The sequence below is a fragment of the Drosophila sechellia genome, chromosome X (genome assembly GCF_004382195.2).
Source record: "Drosophila sechellia strain sech25 chromosome X, ASM438219v1, whole genome shotgun sequence".
NCBI classification, from domain to species: Eukaryota; Metazoa; Arthropoda; class Insecta; order Diptera; family Drosophilidae; genus Drosophila; species Drosophila sechellia.
The window spans coordinates 11,969,468-11,983,063 of NC_045954.1; the positions used below are offsets into that span (position 1 = coordinate 11,969,468).

General features: G+C 40.2%; 2 protein-coding genes across 4 annotated transcripts in view; one reads left to right on the forward strand and one right to left on the reverse strand.

Annotated features, from left to right (window-relative positions):
• LOC6620202 (teneurin-a) overlaps nt 1–13,596 on the forward strand; it is a 195,902-nt gene that overhangs the window by 95,747 nt on the left and 86,559 nt on the right. The window lies entirely within an intron of this gene.
• On the reverse strand, nt 2,553–3,827 carry LOC6620203. The gene is made up of 2 exons (XM_032726424.1): nt 3,101–3,827; nt 2,553–3,035 (listed from the first exon to the last, which is right to left on the reverse strand). The coding sequence occupies exons 1-2, from the start codon at nt 3,642–3,644 to the stop codon at nt 2,581–2,583; spliced, it is 999 nt and encodes a 332-aa protein (XP_032582315.1). The 5' UTR covers nt 3,645–3,827; the 3' UTR covers nt 2,553–2,580.

The following is a 13,596-nucleotide window of genomic DNA, read 5'->3' on the forward strand; positions in this document are numbered from 1 at the left end:
CTTATTTATTTATCAGTACAACAAAAAAAATATGATTCGATATTTTTTTAAAAATAATTTCAATGGCTATTAGCATTTCTTGAAAATTCAAATTTAAACTTTTTAAGAATGAAAACTGCTCAACGATTTTACATTTTTTTTAAATTTATTATTATTGTTTTTTATTTATTATTTTTTGTATATTGCATAATGACTGCATGCGATTGAAACTGCTTTCGCGATTTCATATTAAAATCGAGCAAACTTTGAGCACTAAGTAAACGTAAAAGTTGAAAAAATCCGTATTCCAGAGATTCAAACAAAAAAAAGAGAAATATTTGGATGCAAACTAAATGAGTGAAAATAAATAAGATGCTTATATGATTTTATTCCCCGGTGTAGTGGCTTTGAAATGTGGGCGTATGGGCGTTTGGGTCGCGTGGGAGTGGCCGTGGGCGGGTTTCGGCAATGCGGCGCAATATGTTTGCCTGTCAGTTTCATGCATTTCATATCGAAAACCATTCGTACTTTTACTTGAGTGAGTTTTATGAGCAACGAGCCGAGCCTGCACGGGGATACACATATCCATGAGTATGAGGATGCTCCACTGGCTACATTGTATCCTTTTTCCAGTTCAAAATGGAAGAGATGGATTTTTCGAAAGGGTTTCCCAAAGGGGGGGAGCAAGTTGTGAAATGGGGGGTACAGATCCTAACATCAGTGGCCCCGTTTATATGCATAGTTTTTGGTTGCTGTGCGATTGCAAGCTGCCAAGTGGGTTAGATTGTGTTCCGCTGCCTGTGTTGTTCGCTCAGCTTTTATATTAAATGAAAATTCCAATTACTTTTTATGGGACTGCCAGCCGAACGCGGGACCACAACAGGGTGTGCTCTAGAATTCACTCCAACTTAAATAGTTAAATACTAAATTCCAGAGAACTAGAAACTGAAAAAATGGCACTGGAATTGGTTTGAAAGTACCTTTGCCGGTGACAAATCTATGCTCAAGCTTTTCGTAAGCGAAACAAGAGTAAGAGGATCTAAAATGTATATACACTTTCTGGCCTGACCTATATGCTTTAAAAATATTGCACTTTTTCTCTTTGCTGATTTATGTCCCCTTGAATGTCAAAGTTTCCCATTTTTAAGCTGCTGCTGTGAATTCAAAACAGAAAAATTACAATAAATATTTATATTTCTCTATTTTTTCGCCACTTTTAGGTAAGTTATGGAAACAGTCTGGCAAACCTGGAATACGATTACGAATGTGAATAGGACCTACTATATATGTATAAATGTATATATGGATGGATGGATGGATGGATGGATGGACGGATGGATGGATGGGTGTATATGTATAGAAAAATATGCATATTTGAGGAGCGAGGGCAGAAAAGCGCCTCGTTTCGCTTGGCTCAACTGCAGAACTTCGAAATGCCGGGGGAATTTAATAATTCAAGTGGCTGGGCGAAGGGCGAAGGCCTCTCTAATGACCTACTTGAAAACAAACAACAACAGTAACCAAAAAAAAAAAAGGAAAAATGAAATGTGTAACCACCCACTGAACCACCACCCAACATCCGCACATAAGTAATTTGTGTGTGCTCGTATGGGTCAGGTGGTTTTTTTGGTAGCCAGAAACTTGTTTAGTTTTCGGTTTGCCTTAGTTCAGTTTTCAGTTCTCGAGTTTCCCATTTTATTTTTTTTTATTTTTTGTAGCTTCGGGTTTGACTTGCAAGTTTAGTTTTGCACTTCAAGTGCATTTCACTAGCAAAAATCCCACACACAAAACATAACCTCTTGACCCAGTCCAATCAATAAGTCCCCACCATCTTCTCTATTCCAACCCCAAAGGAAAACAGGAAAAAATCGTGATGAACATTATGATTGAAATGCCGAGCTTTTCTTATCATTTCGTTGGACAAACAAGTCGCACAAAACTCCCAAGAAGTGGACATGTCATACATATGTATATATACCTATACCAAATATATATTATATATATATTTATGTGTATATATCATTCCTAGTTCATAAGTATTCTTATAGCAATGGGAGACAACTCGATTTTGCTCGTTAGACAACATTTGTTTCGGACAGTTGGCAACTAATTTATTTTGAAATGGATGTCGAGAGTGTCCTCGACCCCCAGGACTTCAATTTGAGACAGGGGACCAAGGGTCGGCAAATTGAATAAGAAACAAAAAAAAAAAGCACAAGATATGCTGAGAAAAGTCGACCGAATATGCCATGAGCATGTGCAGATTTTCTTCCACCCCAAAAATAATAGGCCCTCACTTGTCCGTAAATATTTTGCCACATTTTTGATAGCATCAACAGGAAAATTGTTTGCCTTTGATCCCTGAAAAACTAAGTAGTCATGCGGTGAGAGATTCAGCTATTCAACCACAGTTTGAAACCACAGGATTTTTAAGCAGAGTTATCTGAAAGCCTTTCTATTTTATCCCTCAATGCAAAGGCTGTGCTGTTGGCTTTAATGTCTGTATTTGTTTTATATTGTTGCCAGATCTAGTAAATAGCTGCTGCAGTTCCAAGTTTAATAAGCCATGAGAAAAGTCTTAAAAACCCTTAAACGGGGCTTTTAATCAGTTTCCGTTTCCGTTTCCGTTTCGTGTTCATTTTCAACGATTTCCGCCACGTTCGCTGAACATTCGACAAAGCCAACTGGTTGTAATTCAAGTGATTCTTCTGGCAAATTCACCCCTACGTGTGGTGAATTCGGTCCTAGTATGTCCTTGAACAAAGAATCGGCACTTGGGAGATAAAAACTTGGATCTTGATCGGTATTGGGAAGCACTTCGTCAGTTTTTGAATCATTGGTATCAGCAGCACTTGGTAAAATGGCCTGGTCTGTATTTTGTGAATCCATAAAGGTGAATAATGCTGACAGCGAGACCAAAACTTCGTCTATATCTTCTCGTTCCTCTAAATTGGATATACGCTGCTCCAAAGTTCGCAAGTTGGAGCCCACAGAAGTTGCCAATGCAGACTCATCGATCTCGTCTAACATGTCCTCCCTGGTATTTGATAAGTTATCTAGAAAATGAATGCCGTTTTGGTTTGATTAAATTAGAATGTGAACAAGCTGATATATTATTTACCCAAAGTAATTCTATGTTTATTTTTCCTTGTTGGAACCATGAGACTGCGTCGATTTTCCTTTTTCTTTAAAACTTGTGAACTACTTGCCTTGGGTCTGGAGCTGGTGTTTAAACTTTGTGTTGGTGGATCGGCAATTGTAACCGATTTATTGGAAGGTCTCCGTTCCAAACGTGCTGACTTGATAATGGGAGAGGTCCTAGAGCCGGAAGGTTTCTCCGAACCAGTTTTCACGACGGGACGAGCACTGTTGGTGGTAGCTGGAATTGGTAATGGATTTCCTCCCGAAATGGGAGCAACGGTCTGCCGAAGTTTCTTATTCTCCGCAAAGAGTACAGACCTCAAATATTTCATTTCTTCAATTAGCTGCGATCTGCGCTCTTCAAGTTCCCTCAATTTACGATGTTCGGCATCCAAACTGGCAAAAAGTCGAGCAAATATAGCATTATTCTGTTCTTGCTGGCGAACGTGGGCTTCCACGCGGCTCGTTCGATTCTGGGATCCACTGGCATTATCATTATTGTCCTGGGATTTCTTCTCGGCCATGTTTTATTTGAGATTAGAGCTTGAGGTTCTCTTGGGTATAGTCTTGAAAGTAGGGAATCCTCAGTCGCTCTATCAAAAACAAAAGAATAATTTTGAATTTCCTAGACCTGAAACAACAATATTTGGGAATTTTGTTCTATTGTGTTGTGCTCAGTTACTGTGTCGTGTTTAAACTGAGATAATCAAGCGATGGGTGTTCGAACACAATTCAACTAAAATCAAGGCCAACATGTTTTAGATATTGGGGAAAAAAATTGATTTAACATGGCTTTATTTTGATTCGAAATGATAGCTATAAAATGGCCAAGTTTCAAATTGATCCAGTCAGAAATTGCGCCCAACAAAAAGTACAAATAAATCGGAGTACGACTTTATTTGCACTCCCTGTGCTGCCATTATCCTGGCCTTTTAGCCACTCTCAAATTGGTCGAACTATTAAAGTGAAAAACTTTTTAGCTTCTGTTTTCCGTCGCTCCCTTACGAATCCTCATCCCCGGATTGCTTCCATTTTATTCGGACTCTCATATTTTGGCAGACAAACTTCAAACTATTGTTGTGGCAAGTCAATGAACTGGCAAAATCGCCTAATATTTCCACACTCCCAGACACTTGTCCTTTTTTCCTCTATTTTCCGTGTGTTTGCTGGCATTTTTTTTTTTTTTTTTTTTTTTTTTTTTTTTTTTGTGAGTAAGGAAAAAGGAGTTTTCCCTGGGAGCTTTGCTCCATGTTTTGTGCTCTGAATGTCTGAATGGCCAAGTATATTAAAAGTCTATTTCTTTTGGCAAGACCATAAAGTAGCGCGAGGGCGCAACGAGCGATAGTGAAGGACAGTAGTGGCTCACCCTGCCCGTTTTGCTGTAACAAAAGCACACGAAGATGAAGTTGGAGCTGGAGCAGGAACAGTAGGATTCAGGACTCAGGATCCTGGGATCCGGATCCACGACTTTGGCAGTGGGTTGAATGAGCTGGCGGGCGGCTATTGTTCTACTTCGCGAAATAGCGCACATAAAAAGCCAAAGAACGACGGCCATAAATGATAAAAAAAAAAAGAAAGATAGAAAGTGGGAGAAAATTGGTGGAAGCCGAAACTGAACCCGAAGTGGGGATAAATGACAGCCAACTGGCAGCCAGACAGAGGCGCCCCAAAATGTGGGGTTCTGTGGGGGGACATCAAATACTAGGGAGAACACCCGAGAATCCCAGAGAAAGACGGCAGAATGGAATAAAATACCAGGCCGACATCGACATTTTCCCCAGCCCCAACCCCTCCCCCCAACCTACGCCCCTGTCAATTTCCAAGGAAAAGGGTTAAAAATGTTTCATTGCCTCTCTCGACAGGACTGCGAAGACAACATATGCCAATAATTTACGCAATTTAGACAAAGTAAAAAAAAAGAACAGAAAGTCGTGGCGGGGAAAAAATAAAACAAACAACAAGAGACGGCCCGGAAAAATCGGGAATGGAAAGAAAAGGCCCAAGAAAATGTTCTCTTCAGGCAAATCCATCACTTCAAGGAGTTGGGTTGGTATGTCCAAAAACCATCACCAAAAAAAAAAAAAAAAAAACGAGGAGGAAAAAAGCCGGAATCCAAACCGAATTGATGCTCAATTTTATATTTTAAATGTTATTCAAATTGTGTCACATTTCTCAGTGTAATGGCTTGGAATTGTGTGTAAAAAAAAGGGTTATCCCAGTTGTTGTTTTCGTATTTTGTGGCTTGTATGAGCCACTCCCCCTCATTTTATTTATCGACAGCCATTTCGCCGGGGTTACACATCCGCTTTATATATATAGGCAGTATATATGTATTGAGAGTGTGGGCATATAGAGAGATGCCTTAGAAATGAGCGATGCTCGGGCGATTTAAACGCGCTAAGCTAATTAGCTTTGGCCAACAACACCAAGAAGTTGGCCAAAGCAACTGACCCTCAAAGGTTGCCAAAGGCCTCCGTTTACGTTTGCGGAAATTGCGTCATTAACAGCCGCTTAGTTTAGTGTGTGTGTGTGTGTGTGTGGTAAATAAATACAGTATACACTACCAATCGTATATATGCACAGCAGTGGTCAAAAAAATAGCACAGAAATCGGACAGCATGGGATATAAATAAACTGGATGGAGCGATTTTAATCGAAAATTATAGGCATTATATTGACAAAAGCGTAATCACCGCATTTGCATTCGAAGTTTCCCCCGAGGCAGTTGGATCATCTCCAATTCCCAGCGCTATAATTATGAGCACAATCGTTTTGATATCCCCACCACGTCGCTTGGCGAAACATTAACCCTAAGACCTTTGATTAATGCCGGCTCAAAAGACACAACAAAAAAAGGGAAGCGAACAAAAAGGCGATGAACAAAGTCTCGTAATGAGACTGCCATTCCGATGATATGACATCTTGTTGTTTGGGTCCACTCGACTGGAGGACTCAAGGACCAAAAGGAGCCAAAGGACGAGAAGAAGGACCACTTCTCCGCCTTTCGTTCTGTGCACCCATCTCAATTACAGTCGTACACAGTCCACAGTCCATACAGTCCAACTGAAAGATGAAGAGGGCGAGTCATCTTCGCCCTACGAATTGCCCATTCCTTTGGTCATTCCACCTGCCTCCAGGGGTAACTTTCACAAGGTGAACTCCTTAACCTACTGCCCCCCATTCCACCACCCACGCTCCCTGCTAATGATGTCCAATTCAGTGTATTCGATTCGATTTCATTGGGACTTCCCCGGAGGCCAGGTGTGATGGCCAGAACAAATGAAAGCAAATCCGAGTCGACGGAGGTGGAAAACCAAACGAACTACATGACATCTGGAGTACTAAACATCCGATTGCGCCAGTACATTCTCGACAGCTAATTGGACAAGTGAAAGTGAAATGGGGGTCCTGGCCTCGGGCGTTCTTTCTGCCGGGAAAGGTTACCGTTTCGCACACACTAGCAGAATAAACATGACCCATAAAATTGGGTCACTTGAAAGTCAAAAGTAGGGTTGGTTGTACATATTTATAAATTCTATAACATGTGGTTTCTTATAATTGGAAAGAATGTTATTATGCTTAATTAAGGCGGAAAGTAGCTCTCCCTTTTATTCACTTTGATCTTAAAATTGTAGGTGCTCAGCACACGCATTTTCTCGCTGTGTAAGCCCTATACGGAACTGCTAATAAGACGCACTCCTGCTCGACTAATGCCAAGTCACAGGGAAAAGCCCTTCCTTCTTGGTTTCATGTTGGCTGCTTCTTTTTTCAGTTTCAGTTTCGGTTTCGGTTTCAGTGTCAAAGTCAGAGGCCGGGTCAAAAGGCGCATCAATGCTACTGAGCATATTTTGCGGTCGCCTCACTTCGCCCGGCCCAACCCATTTTCCATTTTCCAGCTGCCACAGAGCCCGGCTTTTCCTTACTTCATTTTTCCCTTCTTGTTTTATTTCCATTCTTTTTTTTACGTTTTTTTGAGAACTTTCAGTGTGTGTGTGCCATGATGCTGCACAAAAAACTTCCGACAACAATTCTGCAAACGCAAGCAGGAAAACATAAATCTGGCTAAAGCTAAAACGCAAACTTTTATTTAAAAAAAAAGAAAAGTAGAAAAAAATGAGAAAAAAAAGACTAAAAGAAGGAAAATTGTGTGAGTGCGTGCAAGTGATAGAGGGATTGGATAAAACAGAGACGACGAGTGCAGCCGAGAGGTCCCGAGTTCTGGAGCTTAAGATTGTCCCCACCACGGCTTGTGGACCAACTTATTTTCCAGGGCACTCAACTGGGTCGACTGCCAAAGGGCGCTACTTATGGATAAAGTACACAGGGGTAATAATAAGCCAATGCATATATAAGTGTATTTATTCCATATAATAAAATGTATCTTTAAGACAAAATTACTAACTACTAATGCTGTTCTTGAAACCAAATGCAGATAGAAGTATTATTTCAATATTTTAATTAGCTGAAAACCAAACTGAACTGCAAGAAGCTCAGTGGTAGGGCATTATGTAAGCTCCTTGAATGGGCCAAACCGCATTTTGCAATGGACATAAAAATGCGAAAACAAGCTCTTCTTCAGCAGACTTGTTTCGTGCGAAAGAGAGGGGTAGGGCGGCGAGAAAGGGAGGGACACAAAGAAGTATCTTGGTATCTGGATTTCTTCTTCTTTCTTCTTTAAGCAAATGTCCACATTTTGACCATTTGAAATCCAAACAGGCAACTTTTCTCTGTGTGTGTGCTCCTTTAGTTTTTTGCACTACGTGTGTGTGGGGAACAGACTTTGGATGCCATTTCGACTTGAGCTTGAAATTTTGCAACATGCCTTCGACATCTCTTGGGTATTTTTACGACCATCACAGACGGCCAAAACTGACTGACCACAAAAGCCAAGGCGCCCAAGAGCCGCGACTTGGTTGCCTCGCCCCTCCGATCATCATATGTATATATATATATATATTTTCTTTTTTTTTTTTTGGTTCCTGGTTCTGGTTTTCGGTTCTGGTTTAGGTTTAAAACCACACAGAGAGCCTGAGCCGAAAAAAAAGTGCCTGCTCCTGCTGCCTCAAATGGATTTGGACCGAAACACAAACACACAGAGCTGGAATAAAAAAAAAAAAAAAAAATAGAGGGAGCATAAAAAACAGATACAGTGCGAGAAAAAAGGCGTTGATGGACGGGGGAGACGGGGGCATCTCCATGATGCACGTGATGCGATTCCTCACTGGCTTAGATACAAAGATACAAACCCAAAACAAGTAGAACAATCAGTGCTGCCAATTGTGTTTCATCGCAGGGTAGCCAAGTCAATAGAACTTAAGTGGAATAGAAAATATGTGTACCAATATCAAATCAAACGTAAATATTTAATTATTTGTTAGGTGGGAAATAGATTTTATATTTATATCCCAGAAGATATTTAGCATTTTCAAACCGTAGGTGGGTTTCCTTTGGCTGTAGAAAATGTCTTAATATTTGCATTACAACTTTGCCTTACAATTTCCGAAGAAATCCGCGTTTAAAGTCCAAGGTATCGACTCCAATGACTGCAAACTCAATTCGATTCGTTTCGATTGGATTCGAGAAGAAAGCCAAACAGAAGAGCAGGCTTTAGCCAGCTGATTTGCCGCCAATTAGCAACTAAGTGCATTTGTAGACCGTAAGCTTAGCCTCGGGTTGCTGTGGGTGGTTCAATGGGTGGTGCGATGGGTGGTTGGGTGAATGGGTGCTTAGGTGGGCTGGGCGGTGGGGCTCTCAACTGTCTGTAACGGTGTTACGTGCCAGGTCGAAATGTGAAAAAGTTGCCAATATTTATATCGATAAACAAAGTTGGAATAAACATCAGCGATTTCAATGGCACTGTGAGAAAATAATATATCATACATACACATTATAGTCATAAGCTCAATGTTGGTGATACCTATTACCTTTATAACATCCCTGTTGCACCGCCAAATCCACCTGCTTATTTTTGCGTCTATCGATTGTGTTTTTTTTGCAGTGTAGAAAGAGAGAGCTCCATGGATGGGGACTTAGTCCAAAAGCCACGTGTATGCTACGCGTACGTGCTGTTGTTGAAAAAGTGGTGGAGTGGGTTTTAGGATTTGGGTGGTGCCATAGCTGTCGGTGTAAGTGGGTGGTGCTGGGTGGTGCTGTTCGGGTGATGGCTGCTTTTGGGTGGTTCAGTTCGGCAGGCCAAGGGGCAACCTACTGGCGAACTACTACGTGCCCGGGTCCAGAACGAGACAAGTTAAATCGTCGCGTTATTGATGGCGAATGTACGTGATAGGCTCACATACCACATAGCACCACAATGATGAACATCATCATCATCATCATCATCAGCATCGCGTTGATGATCATAATGCCGATGCTGGTGCTCCTGCTGATCATCATCATCATCATCATAATCATCATTTTGGTAATGGCTATAATGAAGGCTGAAGGGAACTTTTGCGCCGACAACAGCTTTCAACAAGCATCGGGCCCACCTGTGAGCACGCTTTTCAGACAACAAAAAACTTTTCTTTTTTTTCCTCTGGCCCCCATGCCCCCCTTATCACTTCCCCCAACCAACTGGATACCCACGACTTTTCTATATGAAAAAATCCCTTCCCCCTTCTTGACAACATTATGTTGCCTGATGAGCAGACCTCTTAGCTTAATGTGAATAAAGAGACTTGACATTGGGATCTTATGTTGGCCAGATTGGAAATTTTGACCTATTTTCATTTGACGCGTTTTTAGGCAGCTTTTGTTTTGCCAGCACAGATTGGATTTTCTTTGATCTAACGTGTGGATTAAAGCTATTGGAAAATATTAGATGATAATGTGTGCATTATATCTTTTAAAGTCTACTTCTAGCTTATTTGGTATGTTAGATAAAAATTTGCTTTCAGACTAATCTATTTCCCTTGAAAAATTCCCCCGTAGTACAAGTTCCTTTTTTCAAAAAACGACTAAGCTAAATAATTGAGTGTTTTTGTGTTCGGAATGCTATGCGGAGTTTTTGCTGACTCATAAAAACTCCCTTCCAACAAAACGCAGCCAACAAACACGACTGCAACTGACAATTTAACATTTAATTAAAAATCAATTAAAAACGTATTTTTGCACTTAGCTGTATGAACGAAACAGGGCAAGTGGAAAAAGAGAAAAAACATATAGACAACGCCGATAGGTAACTCCAATGTATACATAACTACAAAAATATATGTATGTAAAAGTGGGGAAACAAAAAGTTAGGAAGGGAATGCCAGGTACTTCGGATGCTGGAATTGTGTGCACTGCAAATAGAGGATTTTATGTTAAATAAGTATGATTTAAAAGATGTATATATATATATATATATATCTAATAATTAAATAATTTAGATTATACTTGAAAATAGTGTTGGGAAAGGCCCCATTTTACGGCATTATTCAAGTTTCCTGCTATTTTTCTCAGTGCCTCTCCTCTCCCATGGGCACACAATTGTGTGTGTGTGTGGGCTTATCTCTGTGTATATTAATGTTGTTGTTTGATTATTGGAACTGAAGTTGAAATTGAAAGAGCTTAATTGAATTAATGTACGGCATGAATGGGGGCCTTAGATGCGGCAGTTGCAATGGGGAATTTATTCTCTCATCATAATTCTTCGATTGCCGATGTTTGAACTCTGATGGGAATTCGTCTCGGCATTCAATCAGCAACTGCGAATTAAATGCCACCAAATGCTCCACCGACCAAAGAAGAAGTATGGGCAGTATGGGGTTAAGGATGGGCGGTTTGGGCGTACTACCCGCATTTATTGATGCCAACGAGCCCTTGAAGACAACTTAACCCTTTAGTGAAGAGGTCGCGACATCGGACATCATTTATCATTAAATTGCAATTAAAATTGACACGAAATTTGATTTATATAAGTATGGCATATACAAATTATAATACATATATTTGTGTGTTGAAGGGTTGATTGTCTCAAAGGCTTGGGTTTCATGTTTGACTTGCAATTAACCGCACCTTGAATGACATTCCTGGTCTTGGGGGTTAAAGAGGTTCATGTGTGCGCTATATTATACCTAATAATATTGAAATTATTTCCATATACGTATATTTTCAACTCAAATTTCTGAACTAAATAAAAAAAAAGCCATAAACATGTGGGCAAAGCCTTTTTTCAGTTCTCGTTTCGATCGCCTGACAGCCGTTAATTCGGCCACTTCAGTGCTGATGATAATGAGGCCGATGATTAGAATGAAAAGAAAAAAAATAGGAAAAAACAGAGAGCGAGAAAATTCCAATTCATTTGAATTTGCATATAAAACGAAAAAATTCATTGGGCGTTCCATAAAATTTTGTTCGATTCGGATTCGGAATCGGAATCGGAGTGGAAATCGTTTTATGGTTATGATGTGTCAGATGCGGGCCGTTTCATGTTGGTCATGTTGTTTGCTCCGAAAAGCCCAAGTCAATAAAACGCACTGGGTGGTGTCACTCAAGTGAAAAGCCCGGCGAGTGGAAAATCCGGCGAGAAAGGGGCAAGGAAAATGAAAGGAAAAGCAATGATTAAAGAAGAATTGATGTGCATAAAACGGCGGCAATCAAACAATCGGTGGGTATTTTTTTTTATTTCGCATTGGCTCCTCTGCTTTTTATTATTGTACGAGGCGGAAAATCTGCCAACAAAAGAGTCTTAAGAAGAACTCTTAATAAGGATGTGAAAAATGTTCGGCATTGCTAATTGAGCGAACATTTAATTCCTTCCGAAACCCCCCAACCTTTCCCTTTAATTAAGGCAAAGAAAAAACTAAAAAGAAAATATAAAAAAATATAATGAAAGTAGAGGGAGTGCAAGGCAATGGAAAACGAGGGAGACTACGGCAGCAATGTTAATAATACTTAGGAAATTTTCAACTTGAGGAATCACAGACGATGGCCCGCATCGCATCTATCGAGTGCCATCGACAAAAGAGCCGCGTGCACCGAGAGAAATTACAACTGCTTTGCCTGTGCAGCATGCATGTAAATATGTAAGAATTGTTTGCATTTCAAAAGCCATACAAATGAAGGCAAAAAGCCGCCGCGATTTCCCCGGGCAATACTCCGTTTTAAACTGCAATTGGCATTGAAATTTAACACTGGCCCTTGCATTCATTTGCAAAGCACGTTTCTTGGGCTCCGATCTCCGCCTGCCTCCTTCATTTCCCCGCCATCGTTTCCTTCCCCCGCCCCGCTGCATTTCCCCCCGATTCGCCTTGATTTTCCCCCACGATTTTCCATCCTCTTTGGTGGCGCTTTGTGTGTGGGCAGTCGGCAAAAGTCAGCGACTAAATTAATGTGTGCAATCAAATGTGAGCAATTCCCAACTCGCTGAATGATTCAAGTGTAATTTTATGGGAAATGTGGGGTGGGGTAGTAGTGGGTTAAATTACATAGTATTCTAATATATGGGCACGGCAAGCGGAGTGGGAATATTGCTAATTATAACCACTGTTTTGCGTTTAGCTGCACTTTAAGTGCAGAAGCAATACAATTTCAGCATTTTAAGATGATTTTTAACACTTTTATTACCCCTCGACTGTGCATATTTAAACAAAAAGTGCAACACATTTCGGTAGAGAAGTTAAGCAACAATGAAATTGAATTTTAATTGGCCTACATACTGAACAATGTGTGTGCATTTGAAAATTCGTTAGCCAAATGTTCTTGACAGATTTAGAGCAACAACTTTACAAATTAATAAATTGTTTGTCGCTTGATCGCGGCAGTAAAATCAAATATATTGTTGAAATGCTGAAAAAACCGACTGCAACTGACACAAATATAAAAAAAAAAACAAATATTGGGAAAAGTTTTTAATACCAAATGTGATTTTGGTTTAAATTTGTTTGAATGACTATCAAAGGGAGTTTGTTGCGATTCGGTGTAAGTCTTTTGTATACACACTTTTTTGTGACCATACAAAAGGGCTTTTAACGTTGACTTTTTTATTTGCTGCTTGTTGTTGTTTTTTGTGACTTTGTGAGCCCATCAAATTACAGTCGAAATTTGTTATCCAATTAGGAGTTCGTCCCTCGATTTTCGCAAAAAAAAATTCACTGCAAACTACGAGGCGTTTTTGCTTAATTTTTGATGTACAAAAAAAAATGAATGGAGTGTTTTTAGTCCTCTTTTGGGGTGTGGTGCTGCCAAAAAGTTTTTTGCAGCTGAAGCGGCAAAGTAGATTAAAATCTAAATACACACACACACAGACACTCATAAATTGTGCTCAAATAAACCGAATTAAAAGTGCAAACCAAGGAGAGCAACAATGCAAAGAGTGTGCCAAAAGTGAGGGGGGGAAATGGAAAAGCGGGACGCAGGATGGGAAAACTTTTTAAAACAGTTAAGTGTAAAGGCGCGTCATGTTAGACACACCGCAAGCCACGCCCCGCCGCCCCTAAAACCTGGTTGACTGGACTAACTTTTGACAAAATGTCGACAAAAAACAGTGGAAAA